The following is a 15,396-nucleotide window of genomic DNA, read 5'->3' as shown; positions in this document are numbered from 1 at the left end:
ACATTTGTGAACAAGTATAACAATATATCTATAGGCATATATGCCATATTATTGATGGAAGTATATTGTGTACGGACACTACATGAATTTTGGTGAACAATGCGCCATTGAAACATGCGGTTCGATAAACATCCGTTTGCCACATTGTTACCAAATTTTCTGCAGCCAGGGAGCATACCAAATCTGTCTAGTTGTCCATATTTAGTCATAATAATACTGAAATAACAGGTTCCCATTCTATTATTACAATTAAAGGGCTGTAAAAGAAGGGTTTTCATAGCAAAATGGTTGATTGTCTTAATACTGAAAATAAGAATTGATAATCAACAGCTGTTCAACAAAAATGATCAATAAATGAAAGTAATGTGATGTGTGTATTTTGTAATAAAAAAGACACAGGAGTTGAGTAGGAATTATTTATTGTGTTACAAAACATCAATTTTGCTCTCATATAACAATAAATTGTGCACATGTTTTACGCTCATTGGGTCACCATTTATCAGTTTTTATCACGATTTTCTTCAAATTTGGAGGATTGCAAGATCTAGTAATAAGATGGCCAAAGAAACATTTTAGGAATCATTTCTGCAATACTGATTAATAACTGATGCAAATACACTTGTGCACCTTGATTGTGATCAGGCCGGGAGTTGTACAGAAACAAGAGCAGGAGGAGGTAACACCTTTGTCTCATTAAGGAGGTGAAGCTGATAAGAATAAGTCAGTGTTTGCCTTAAGATTCAATTATGACATACAGTATTTTCATCGTAGCATCCCTTCAATAAGATGTAGTTATGACATTTCCATTATTCTTTGGAGACACAATGTTGCTGAACCTGGACCTGACCAACTGATCACCCAATCGTAACGCTGCCCCTAGAGACTTGTACTGTAGGTACAAGGCATGATGGGTAATCACTTCATCCACATCTCTTCTCACCCTGATGCGTCCATCACTCTAGAACAGGGTCAGTCTGTACTTATCGACCACATGACCTTTATTCACTGAAACCATCCAGTCTTTATGTTCTCTATCAAACTGATGGTTGTGTAAGAATTAGAAGCTACTGCATCAGTTAGAGTTAAAGAACTTATTGCAGCTGGAACATATTAATCTCCACAGGTAGTTATCCAATGGAGGGAACTGAACTATTTGCTTATTTAAGTCCAGGTGGTACTTGATTTATTGAAGCTGTAAAGGCTGGATGAAATAATGCATCAGCATAAAACGCATTTTTTAATCAGTGTGTACGTTATGTTCTTGCACATCATGACCATTAATAGTGTAATAAACCTGAAGGAGCTGAATTTATTTTATTTTATACTGCATTATTCTTGGTGTTTGTATTGTGCTTGTGTTTGTGTATGTTTGCATCATTGTCTGTTTTTTGTTTCTTTGTAATTTTTTTCCCCACATTTTATTCATAAAAAATTTTTTTCACAACTAATTTTTGCTTAATTTGTATTAATTTTGACAAACCAGACTTGTCTCCTTACAAATCTTTAAAGTCTCTCATTCATTCTTTTCCCTCAAAACACTTTTTGACCTGAGAGATTCTTTTAAGGCACAGATGTCAAACATGCGGCCCGGGGGTCAAAACCCGGGGCCCGCCAAATGTTCCAATCCGCCCACAGGATGAATTTGCAAAGTGCAAGTTAGGGCATCAACACTCAAAAAATATCATAATAACCCATAAATAATGACAACACCAACTTTTTTCTCTTTGATTTAATGCAAAAACATTAAATTTTGAAATATTTACATTAACAAACTATCCTTTAACAAAACAGGAATAACCTGAACAAATAGAACAACCTGAAATGTCTTAAGAAATTAAGTGGAATTTGAACAATATCCTGCTTGTTACAAAATGTTTTGTGCCTTTGTAGATCTGATCTGTAATGCATATGTATAAATGATAAGTTGAGGCCAATATTGATAAAATTGTACTTACATTTCTTAACAAATTCCATTTTTTTCAGGTTATGCACATCCTTTTTGTTTGGATAGTTTGTAAATGTCAATATTGGCATAAGTGAATGTTATTTTTTGCACTAAAACAATTTGGAGTTGTCATTATTTATTGGCTACCATGCTATTATTTTACTGGTCCGGCCCACTTCAGATTAAATTGGGCTGAATGTGGCTCCTGGAAGAAAATGAGTTTGACACCCGTGGTTTAAGGGTTAAGATGCTTTTTGCGAATAATCTTTACCAGGATCTAGTTGTTTAGTCTTTGACAACATCCATATTTTTTTCTTCGAATTTCCTCACTTTGTGCTGGGAATATTTATGAATGAATGACTGAGACCTCACGTGTTTCATTATTGTCCTATTATTCTCTGGTTGTTTCCTTGACCTCCACTAGATGTCACTGTGGTGCTGTGACAGACCAGAGTATGTTGCGCTCGTCCTCTAAACAGGAAATGAGCAGTGAATATGACTGAACATCAAACTTTGTTGAACCATACTGGCCCTGATAACTTTAATGGACTGAATAATTCCTCCTCTGGTAATTCACCAGTCTATTTCAATCTGTGTGTCCTTGCTAAAAATAAAGAAAAATCACTTCCTTTCCTTGAACACGTCTTTTGCATTTCATCAGTAAGCTCCTACTTAAAACTCCCATGAGGCTTTAGGAGTTTATTTTAAGACTTCGTGGCTGAATAATAGAAATACCTCTTTGTCATCTATTTATAAGCCTGACATTTTGTCCACTTCTTGATTTGACTGGCTGTGCAAAGATGATACACTTCTTGTCACGAAAACATGAATTATTCATATATTTCTGCAACTGTGCATTGTGTGTCATGGTATGTTTGCTAGTTCACACCCTTCGGCATGCTAGAGGTCAGTCATGTGCAGACAATTTCCAGGACTTGAACTGTTGTGCAGGTTTTTCCTCCTGTAAAGCTGTTATCTATTCATAGAGGAAGCCTGATGAAATGGGATTGAACACTCTTCGACTGAAACCCTCATTTATTAAAATGCACGCATCTGTCCAGCATTAACATTCACAGCAGCATTCCTGTCCATAGAGGGTCAGAGAAGCTTCAAGTGGTTTGTGAGAATCAGTGGACATACATTTTGCAGTTTGTGGATCAAAGTTTTGCATCTTAAAGAAATAACAAGAATCTTACGAGCTGCTGTGGCCTGTTTTAGTAGATCCACGTCATCCAGTAATAATTTGTCCATTCACACCTGACATCTTAACTAAATTATATCTACTGGTGGCAAAAAAAAGGCCCAGTTCATAATTAGTATCATTTTCTTTTAATGGCCAGTCACTGCAGTGGATGATGTGTGAATTGTGGCCACCCCAGCTGCTCTTACACTAATTGCAGGGTTCACAGTCATGGCCACAGAGACTCACATGACTTTCAGGGCTCAGAATGGAAGGTGGAATTGATTTTCTGAGGCCGGTGCTTGTTTGAGGCGGTGTATTGTGGATGTAATGGTGTGTGATGTGAGAGGGAGGAGTGCGCTGGGAAAAGGCTGTGAGAAGCAAAAGAGAGACAGAGAGGCAGATGTGGATGACTCCGGAGGAGGACGGAGCACTCAACTGAGTTTCTTGGTTGATTGAACCTGAGTGATGCTGCTGCAGTGACACAGGGAGCATTCTGCAAATAATGGTAAGTCGACAATGTCACAAGGACAATATCTATTTGCATTTGTGTCTTAGTTTTCTTGTTTTCTAGTCTTTTTTTTTTTGTTTTTTGCTTAAATTTTTGATAAGCTCATCATATGTTTGGTTCATTTATGGTAAATGAATACTTTGATGAAGATATTTGCACCTAAACATGAAAGGTTAAAAAAAAAAAAAAGAAAGATGATAGATGATAGATAGATAATAAACACAATATTTGATAAAGTGCTTGACTGAAAAAAGAAATTTAATGAAAAGACAAACCTTGTATCTGGGGAAAAGAATCTAAACCTTGCCAAAAAGAAAAATAATTATATATAGTTAAGGTTTTTCATAAGGAACTACTTCTGAATTTATGGAAATTAATATAAGTCTTTTTTTCTACTTTTATGGTCTTTCACAGGGTGGACTTACTCTAGACGTCCAGACTAACTGATGTGTTTATTTCATTATTTGTTCATTTGTTTGCATATATATGACAATTTGTATATATTTGTGAGTATTTGTCTTCATTCATGCTGTTTGTATTTACAACAAACTGAAATGTAATATATGATAACATATAATGTATAAATGATAAATGCAATAAATGTTGTTTTGAAAGAAGAAAGAAAGAAAGAAGAAAGAAGAAGAAAGAAAGAAAGAAACCTTTATCTGTCTTAGTTTTACTAAAAACAGAAATAACCATATATCAACCATGTTTTTCATCAGAAAGTATTTTTTTGCTTTATGCTGGACAGTTTATTTATATTTAAGAGTATTTTTAATAAATGAAATAATAATAATGTGGTGTATCATGTATAAATAATATATAAACAATGTATACATATTAAATGGAATAAATGTTGTATTGTTTTATTTTGACTGTTTTTACAGTCCTAAAATGATTTCAGAACAACAGGAGGAAGAAGGAAGGAGGAAAAAAGAAAGAAAGAAGAAGAAAGAAAGAAAAGAAAGAAGAAAGAAAGAAAAGAAAAAAGAAAGAGAAACCAGATGTACTATACAAACCTATGTTTTCCTCTTTTTTTCTGTCCTCAGAGTTTTTCTATTTCCTCTTGAAGATCGACCATACTGTGACCTCAGGACTCCACTGACCATGGAGAACAACACCACCATCCTTCAGGACGTCTCCCAGGTTCTGAATCTGACAGAGATGCCGCTGAACCCTCTTGAGGAGCAGGTCATCACCATCTTCCTGACGATGCTCATCTGTGGGGTTGGAATCGCTGGAAACATCATGGTGGTGCTGGTGGTGCTGCGAACCAAACACATGGTGACCCCCACCAACTGCTACCTGGTCAGTCTGGCTGTGGCAGACCTCATTGTACTCCTGGCTGCCGGACTGCCCAATATCTCCGATGTTGTCGCCTTCTGGATTTACGGCTACACAGGATGCTTGTGTATAACTTACCTTCAGTACCTGGGCATCAACGTGTCGTCCTGCTCCATCATGGCATTCACCATCGAGCGATACATCGCCATTTGTCACTCCATAAAGGCACAGTTCATATGCACAGTGTCCCGGGCCAAGAGGATCATAGCCATGGTCTGGGTCTTCACCTCACTCTACTGCATCATGTGGTCCCTGGTAAACACTGATGAAACCGTCTACACCAACGGCGTCGTGGTCACCTGTGGCTACCGTGTCTCCAGGAGCCTCTACATGCCCATCTACTTCCTGGACTTCACTCTGTTCTACGTCATCCCTCTCATCGTGGCCATGGTGCTTTATGGGCTCATCGCAAGGATTCTGTTCATGAGCCCCCGCCCTCACACCTGAACGACAGAGCAGGAGGAGGGTCTGTTCACCAGGGTCACGCCAACAACAACGCCAAGGCCACCAAAGGAGCGATGACGGCCAGGAAGCAGGTACCAGAAACAAGGGCAGTAACGATATTTATCATGATTATCGATTTATCATGATAATTACTGTGAAATCATTATTTTGATAAAGATGTTTCATTATTTTTAATGGTTAATTTATTTACATTAACATCGACATCAGTTACATCTGTGTAAAAACTGTATTGTCTTTTACTTTGTCTACATTTTATTTTTTGTTTGTTTTTTGTTCTCATCCTCTTTTGTTTGTTTGTTTGATCATCATTAATTTTTCACATTTCACAGTTCAATAACTTTTGTCTTTTCATTTTTTAATCTCCTTTCTGTCTTCCTGATTTTTTTGTTGTGCAGAATCTAAAACCACCAAAAAACCATCTGATTTCTTCAATTTTCATTCAGGACTAAAAATCTGCTTTGAAACAAGAAAGAAGTATTGTTTTGGCATGTGACCATTATTGATCACATAATTATCCTTATCAGCTGATGGGAAATTTTTTTATTGTGATAACATTTCATAGTGTATGAAGGTATCCAAATAAATGCATTTATTTTATCTCTATTTCACATTCATTAAAGGAAATATTTGAAAGGATCTAAAAGCAAAAATGAATATAATATTCAGTTAATTAATATTAGGTTTTCATTAGTGCATAATTGTATAATCATGTACAAATTTTAATTACTTTAATTAGCCACTCACTAATATCTACAGAGAAATGGAGGCATTGTCACAGTCCACCATGTTTCTACATTAGCTCTGAACACACTTCTACTTCTACTTTTTTCATTTTATAGCAGGTGATGACCACCATTATGGTGCATTAAAATCACTTACTGGGTTTGAATGTCAGAGGTAATAACCCCTTATGTAAAAGCCCAGAATGCACCAAACAAAGCCTGACTGTATTAAGGAACTTCTGCTCTTTTGCAGCTACTGAGCAGTGACAGTGGCAGGTATTCACATGATTGTAATTTATAACTTCACCTGTAGGTGTCACTAAATATCACACATTAAAGCACACTTTTACAGTTGTGGAAAAAATTATTAGACGACCCTTGTTTTATTCAATTTCTTGTTCATTTTAATGCCTGGTACAACTAAAGGTAAATTTGTTTGGACAAATATAATGATAACAACAAAAAGCTCATAAAGTTTAATTTAAGAGCTGATATCTTGCATTTTCCATGTTTTCTTGATAATAACCAAAATCACTTCAGTTCTTACATCAGTAGCTATGGCATTGTACTGACAAAACAGTGCTTTTAGGCATTCCATGTTTTTTTCTGTCTGTTTTAGTCACATGATACACACAGGAGTTAGTATTTGATTGTATAACCATTGTTTTTGATGACTTTTGAGGGACTAATAATTTTTTTCCGTGACTGTAATTGTGATACAAAAGTGTACTGCTGATATGACAGATGAAAATAGAAAAAATAATATGACATAAACATAAATTCTAAATTTATTTTGTAGCCAAGATTAAATCTATTTATCTATCTATTTGTCTTGTCTCATTGTCATCAGCTACATTCACATAAACAAATATTGTCAAAGTATCTAAGACAAAATTCATAATAATAGTAATAAGAAAACACATTCACAGTTAATATATTACAAGAAGCAATCAGGTTATTTGTTCATATCTAAAAACCTGATGATATCCTCTGTTAAAATGTTTTACAATGGGTGTTTTTCTTGTTCCAACCAGAAATGTGGACTTTCTTTAGATCAAGCATCCTTACCAGAGAGGATCTTCTTTCATTATTACAGCTGACCATAATAAGGAGTTTACCAGCAGGATAATGAGCAAATTAGATTTATTGTCTATATATGGTACCTACCTGTCCAAAGAATCCTCCAGGATATAAGTCATCAATCCTCTGTTTTAATCACAAAACACCCTTCTGGAAAAGGCCTATTTGAGGATATCCAAACAGAATACACTTTAATTAATAGTGTGTATGTTAATATATTCATGTCAGTATTTTGTTTCTCTCTTTTCTGTTTCTTCCTGTTTTCTCTGACAGATAACCAAGATGCTGGCCGTGGTGGTCATCCTCTTCGCCTTGCTCTGGATGCCTTATCGAACCCTAGTGGTGGTCAACTCCTTCATCGACCCTCCTTACCAAAACACCTGGTTCCTGCTCTTCTGCCGGATGTGCATCTACACCAACAGCGCCATCAACCCCATCATCTATAACCTCATGTCTCAGAATTTCGTGTTGCATTTAAAAAGCTCTGCAAGTGCAATGGGAAAGACAAGGAGAAGGCTGCAGAGTACAACATGCCCATATATTACAGTGTCATGAAGGATTCCTCCCATGAGAGCAACGAGCCCATCACCGAGCAGGAGGAAGTGAGCGGCCTGAGCATCAAGAGGTTCACCTTAACACATGACGCAAACACGTTGAGTATTTCCTAATAAAGCCTTTGTACAGTTGGAGGGGTTGACTCCAGATGTCCCTTACTTTTGGTCTTTCCTTTTTCTTGTCCAGTGGAGGAAGCATTTGTTGTATCTGTACATTTTTTCATTTGTTATGGATAGTTTTATTTGTGCTGTGGACACTGTGGTATTTTTTTTATCAGTGCAGTAACTGTGTTGTGAATATACTATGTGAATGTATTGATCAATAGTGGCTTTAAAATATGTTTCACTAATAATAACTGAGTCAAAATAAAGTGTACTGTAAAATGCTCTTGAACTGTATATTTAGACAAATTGTTCAAAGGGTAACTTTAGAATTAAAGTTTAGATAAATGAAAACATGTGATGATGTTTTATTTCTTTCTTTATGTGTTTTACTGTGGGATCCTGTAAATATCAGCAGATGAAGCTCAAGTTCAACATAAGATAAAGACAAGCCAAGACATAGAAAAACTGAACAACATATTCATAAAATACAACATTATCATTAACAAACACAAATCAACATGTCTTGAATAAAATAAGATCCTCCTCATATGTGACTTGCAAAGGATTTTCAATGACAACAGTTTGTTTCTGTTTTCATCTATTTCTTTGAAAACCATTAATAATAAAATAGTAAAAATGACACATCATTTTCTTAAATCATTAAACCACAGTCTCTATTTATTTTATTCCATTTAAGTCTAAGATAAAGCACTGAATTCTACAATTCACCTCTTACCTTTGCAGCTCTCTCCTCTCTGTCCTATAATCAAAAGACTGAATATAAAGATGAAATTGAAACCAACTGATAATCAAAAGTGTCACACATTTAATCCCTAGATGTCTGAAAACACTTACAATTAACCAAAATTTTGCCATAATGGGGTGGACTTTCTACAGCCTGAAAACAGAGTCATAACAAGTCATAAAAATTTTAAGATTATGGAATATTTGCCCAACAATGCATTAAAAGAACGAATAATGAACGTTTTTGCTGGATTTAAGACATTTCTTGTTCTCCTAAAAGACAATATTTTATGTGCAGGGAAGCCTTCAGGTTGCATCATCACACTTGGAAAAGTTGTAAAAACTATAGGAACTGGCTCCAAAGTATGTGTGAAAGACTGAAATCCTCCATGTAGGTCTTCCCCCTTAACTCTGAATGTAGATGAGCTCAGAGGAAAAGGAGAAGTTGAAAACAACTCTGCAAGTAAAACTCATAGATTAGAAATGGAGGACCAAGGAGACTCTGCAGTTACACAATTACCAAAGAAATCTCCATAAATATTTTAATAGTGTGAAAGTATACTGAGGGTGATGATCCAAAAATGTCTGCCAGAGGTTGAAGATGTTATTTTTAGCCACAGGTGATGTGCACCATACCTGACAGCAGGTACACTGTGGAGAAAATATTGTGATGCTAATTGCTGCCAAAAAGTTACTGCTGCTGCCTCCTCCAGTCGACCACAGCAGCTTCTCAACATGTATATCATTGTCACTCACAATATACAACAGGAAACACCACTACTGTATAAGGCCAGTTATTAAATCTGTTTAACTGTATATTTCATTATCTTGTCATTGCACTTCATGTCACTTATTCAACAGCACATTTTAATGAATAAAATAAGGCAACTTGAGTGTCAAAAACATGTAGCCACTCATTTGAATCTATTTAACTCTGTGTTTCTCAAACTGTGGGGTGGGAATGAATGCTTGCCAGGGGGGGCATGGGATCACTCCTGGTTGTTGTTTTTTTTTCTTTGGGTTAGAACAGGGGTGTCCAGTCCTGGTCCTTGAGGGCCAGTATCCTGTATGTTTTAGATGTATACCTCGTCCAGCACACCTGATTCAAATGATAACCCTACCACCCAGCCAGCATGTCCATGTGAGCCCCAGAAGGGTTACATTTGGGCTGCATATAAGGGTCCCATGTGGGTTTGTCCGCAGTTTCCAGGGTGGCCCCACATGTGTTTGCCCAGATCAGAATCAGAATCAGAGACCTGAATATCTTATATTATTTATTCTTGACACAATTTTATCCCACGATATTTATCTTTCATGTCATTTGCACTACTTCTCATGTTATTTGCACAACTTAAATTCTATGTTTTACAAATATCTTAGTTTGCAATACTTTTTATTTTTTAATGTAAATAACGGTGCCTTTTACTGATATTTGTTGTTGTTTTACTGATATTTTTTTGTCTGTCTGTAAATTCTTGCACTGAAATGAAGAGCTTTACCTCAGTTTCGCTGTACATGGTACAACGACAATAAAGAGATTCTGATTCTAATTTTGATTCTGATTCTGATCTGGGCAAACACATGTGGGGCCACCCTGGAAACTGCGGACAAACCCACATGGGACCCTTATATGCAGCCCAATTGTAACCCTTCTGGGGCCCACATGGACATGCTGGCTGGGCATCAAGCTCTGCAGAAGCCTGATAACAACCGTCAGGTGTGCTGGAAGAGGGAAACATCTAAAACATGCAGGATATCGGCCCTTGAGGACTAGTGGTGTAAGAAAATCGGTTATGCAATATATCGCGATATTTCATTTCGCAATATTGTGTCGATATTTAAAAGTACTGTATCGATATTTTTTAGGTATTTATTCAAATGCAGATATTGTGGAGGTTCATTTTTGTTTTTTGTTTTGAAAAGTAGCACTACAGACATTTCATGAAAATGCTTGCTTTTCACCCCTCCCTCATTCTCCCTACCCCTCTTGAATTCAGCTTCCCAGTTTTGCACAGTTGATAAAGCTGGAGCGTCATCCCCTATAGCAACCATGTCAGCATGAATGTCCTTGGGGGCTAACCCCTTTTTCTGCAGACATTTGGTAAGACCACGGTGCCATGGATGGTTCACAAAATGTCTCTGGTACTTCTTTTCAAAGTCCTAAATTATTTATTCAATGTGGGTTTATCTGGAAGGAAACCATGCAGTTAGTATCAGGAGAGGTTGAATTTAATGTATGCCAAGTTTCATTGCTGTGGAATGACTCCTTCTAAGTCAGGCTATGGACTTTTCAGCCCCCCCTCGTAGATCCTGTTGTCATCAAATAAAAATGTGTTTCGTATTTGTGCATATTTCTGGTGTAATTCAGTTCTTCAAGGAAATAATCATTTTAAAAAAGAAACAACAAGAAATTGCCTTTTTAACAGTATCGTGATATATTGTGATATATCGTAGCGTGATTCTAGTTTTGTGATTTGTATCGTATCGCCAGATTCTTGCCAATACACACCCCTATTGAGGACCAGAGTTGGGCATCCCTGGGTTAGAACGTGTAGCAGGTCGAACTAATGTTTTGGTGTTGGAGCGCCCTGGACTCATTCTAGGGACGTACAACAAACAATTCTACTGCCATGGTGATCTGTCACTAGACTAAACAAAGAGTTTAGGTTTGGAGAACGGACGTGGATTTGACTGGAAAAGAAAAATGTGCAATGTTTCTGTTTTTGCACAGGGTGCGCTTTAATGTTCTGAGATGTGCAATGTCGACGGGCTCATTGCAGCCACTGATATTGTTAAAATGTTCATCTTTGTTACCAAAATTTATTTGTTGTTCTAAAAAACACTACCTTTATTGTCAAAGTTGTAAGATTATTGTGCATTTCCTATTTTTATTTAGAAAAATATAGTCTCAGGGAGCAGTCTTGTTGAGTTTGTTTGCATTATTCAAGCAAAAATCTAAGTTATTTTTAATTTGCACAACAAATTATTCAAGGAAAAGAAAAAATTGTTACGATATTGATGTTTCTTTTTTGAGCTCATGTCATGGGAGAGGTGAGGTTGTTTTTACAAATTTTATGAACATTATCAAAAATCATCTAGATGTTCTATCATATCAAAACATAATAATTGTGTCGAATGCTGTGTTTAATTTCCCTTTTTTCTGTTAGATTACTGATGTAACATGAGTAAAATATGCTGCAAGGTTGATGATGATGATGAAGATAATTTCCTCTATCATGCACCATGGTCATGAAATAATCTTCAAAACACTCTTGAACCACAAATATTCATTTCTGTTAATGATTTTAAAAGTGTCATGGAGAATGCTGTAAAGGAGGGATGTCACTGTTTTTCTTGAGGCCATTTTGGTTAAATAATTGTTATTCTGTTTTATAGTCATTGTGTATCATGTATGTGTTTTATGTAGTTTGGACTTTGTATGGCTGCTACTTTGGCCAGGTCTCTGTTGCAAAAGAGATTTCTAAACTCAAAGGGACTTCCTGGTTAAATAAAGTTCAATAAAATAAAATAATGATCCCTTGCTGCCCTAGTATTCTTATATTTACACCTTAAGTGATCCTCTGTGTACCACTGAAGACAAAAGCATCCACAGAAGAACTTAAGACATCTCAACTTTAGAAGAATGTACCAGCCCTCTCCTCAACAGCTTGACTATTAAATCATGGTGATAAAGAGTAGCTCCATGATCAGCCTCTGATCAGATGGAGGTTCATAGACCCCAAATGTAAAACGTTTACAGTTTTAATTGTTATTTTGCTATTAAAGCTCTGAGTTTGATGGAGCAATGAGCAATTTATTTTCCTGCATTTACTGTATTATTTATCAAGTCTGTGTACGGCTATATTTATGTTTAATGTGTCATGACAGGTGCCTTTTCTTAACAGTAAGTCTTTTCTGCTTACAAATACAATCATAGGCTGCCTTTAGCTTTGTAGTTTTTGCAAGATTGTCATGAGCATTCATCTTTACTCTCAGTCTCTTTATTAAGATACAAGAAAAAAAATACGTCTGAAGCTGACAAGTTCAAAGTCATCTACAGTAGATAAATAATGTAAAAATAAACTGCAGAAATACACAACAGACGTAAACCTGCTCTCTTTATTAAGATATGAGAAGAAATTTCAGGAAATATATGCACAGTATTAAACACAAACAAGTTTGTTCAGGTAAATGTTTGTATTTAGTGTGAACTTGGATTTTCATGAGCTCTTAAGTAATCTTACAGTATATTATACTCACTTTCCATTAGAATGACAGTTTTTCTTTACAGTTGGCTGTTTTTTATTCTTTTCTCTGTCCAGATGCTCAATATATCTTCTAATTGCCCAGCCAAGGGGAGGCAAGGGGTATTGTTTTTGTTTGTTTGTTTGTTTGTTTTTTGTTTGGTTGGTTGGTTGGTAACATCCTAGCAGCAAAACTATTGGTTGAATTCATACCAAATTTGGTTTATAGATTGCAAGTGACCCAGAATAGATTCATTATATTTCGGAAAAGTAGGTCAAAGTTCAATTTTTTCTTGTGAATTTTAAAATCTTTTTTTTCCCATTTACTTATAATGAGCAAAATTTAAAATGTCTTCGCAAAACTATTGGTTGGATTCATACCAAATGTGGTTTATAGATTGCAAATGACCCAGAAAAGATGCGGTCACATTTGGGAAAAGCTGGTCAAAGTTCAAATGTTCTATGAATTTTTAAAATCTGTTTTCTTCTCCCATTTACTTATAATGGGCAAAATTTCAAATGTCTATAAAAACATCAATTTTGCTTCAGTTTACTTCGAAATTGGCACATGCATAGAAACAAGTGATATGCTATCATCACCACACACACATAGACATGATGACATCAGCTGGACTGATGCCAAAATAAACTACAATACGTGCAAGGGGCGAGGTTTGTTGTGCCTGGCACCACTTGTTTAGTCATATTTTTTCCAGAAATGTGTTTTTATTTTTAATGCTGCTTATATATTTCCTTATATCCCAGTTGTATGTTCTCTGTCTTGACACAGAGACTGAGAAAATGCATGTGTGGTCATTAAATACTTGCTAAAACAAGACATTTTCACTGTACTGTTGTTCTTATCAGTAACAGAAGAGTCAGTAAAGTATCTTAAGACTCATCTGAGTTTTTTTTATTTTCTGTATATTTTTATATTTTGTTCTGTATTATTCCAATGAGCTTCTTAATACATTCATTTATATACTGTACCTTGATCTAATGAATTATACTCATAAAAAATAGCTTGGGTCTTTCTCAGCTCTTCACTATAATTATTATGCAGCATTACAAATTCCTTTTATCAATTTCCAGCTTGGACTGTGGAGATTTTTCAAGGCATGATCTCCCTCCTTCATTGGTTCTAATAAGATGGCGTCAATCACAGTAATGAGCTCCTTTGCTCTTTTTCCCCTCTTTTATAAATAATATATGTTGAATCGTGCTCACAAACAGTCTGCAGTTTTCTTCTGTGTTTTGTCTATTAATGATTCACTGCAATTTGTCTGATGTGTGTGAAAATCTTTCACACACTTCCTGAAAATTCTTTGTTAATGTTGATTGAGTCTGACTAAACATCTCAGCAAATCATAAACTAAAGCTTCTTCTGAAGATGCGAATAAAATAAATGTAAAAATGTGTGCATAATAATTCACTTAACTGTCGTCACTTAGGGAATGTAATGCAGCTGGATTAACACATCTCAAAATTTAGCGCCAGTAATCTGAAAATTTTTAATTATATGTTGACATGTTTGTTTTCACCTGGAGACGACGGTGCAGGCTGTAATCTCCTGGTTCTCATTCTAGAAAATGAGTTTTTTTATGATGAAAGTGATGTCGCAAACCTCTGGAGGGAAGAGTCAATAAGGCAGGAACACACACTTGCTGCATTAAGCGTCTAGTGGCCCCCACCGCTGCCACTTCCATGTTCATTTTACCTCACTGATGTTACATACTTTACAGTAAATGTGATAATTTCCCCCTTTCTCTGAACAAATGCTGACACTTGTAAACAAGCACAGACAATCAGAGATTCACTACGATGTGTGTGTGGTGATTTGTTAAAGTAAATACATATCCTCCATTTGTGTCACTGCAGGTCAACCATACAAACTAATACATCTTAGAGACTGAGATTATTACACACAGTCACTCAGAGTTAATGAGTTTAATAAAAGAAAACTGGATTTAATTTAAAAAAAACTGAACATTGTTGCAGTTCATTTTTTTCTTTGCTTGGTTCCTACACGTCTCGCTGTGAGTCACTCAAATATAAATTTCTGTTTATATGAAGATGTTTTTCCAACTGCTACCTCAACTTAAAATTACTTTTTAGCAAATAATCCAAATCAACAAGTGCTGCAAGTTTTAATAATAATGGATTTCTATAGCTCTTTTCAAGGCATTCAAAGCACTTTACATTATTGATTCATTATTCATTCACTCTCACATTCTCACTCTGGTGGTGGTAAACTACATTTGTATCCACAGCTGCTCTGGGGCAGACTGGTGGCAGCGTGGCTGCCAATTTGCGCCAAATGGTCACTCTGAACACCGCCAAACATTCACACGCATTCATACACCAGTGTGAGTGACACTGAAGACTAGGTGGGTGAAGTGTCTTGCCGAAAGACACAACAGCACATGAGTGACAGAATGGGATTCGAACCACCAACCCTTCGGCTATTGGATGACCCACTCTACCTTCTGAGCCCTGGCCCCC

General features: G+C 36.0%; 1 protein-coding gene and 1 pseudogene across 1 annotated transcript in view; one reads left to right on the top strand and one right to left on the bottom strand.

Annotated features, from left to right (window-relative positions):
- Window positions 1-2,844, bottom strand: part of LOC115422441 (nuclear envelope integral membrane protein 1-like) — a 10,335-nt gene extending 7,491 nt beyond the window's left edge. Inside the window, 1 exon segment of the mRNA XM_030138798.1 lies at window positions 2,835-2,844. Coding sequence (XP_029994658.1) covers window positions 2,835-2,844 — 10 coding nt within the window.
- Window positions 2,845-3,533: 689 nt separating this feature from the next.
- On the top strand, window positions 3,534-8,227 carry LOC115423010 (thyrotropin-releasing hormone receptor-like; annotated as a pseudogene).
- Window positions 8,228-15,396: the final 7,169 nt, after the last annotated feature.

This window comes from Sphaeramia orbicularis, chromosome 7, assembly GCF_902148855.1.
Source record: "Sphaeramia orbicularis chromosome 7, fSphaOr1.1, whole genome shotgun sequence".
NCBI lineage: Eukaryota > Metazoa > Chordata > Actinopteri > Kurtiformes > Apogonidae > Sphaeramia > Sphaeramia orbicularis.
This window is presented reverse-complemented; position numbering and strand designations above follow the sequence as displayed.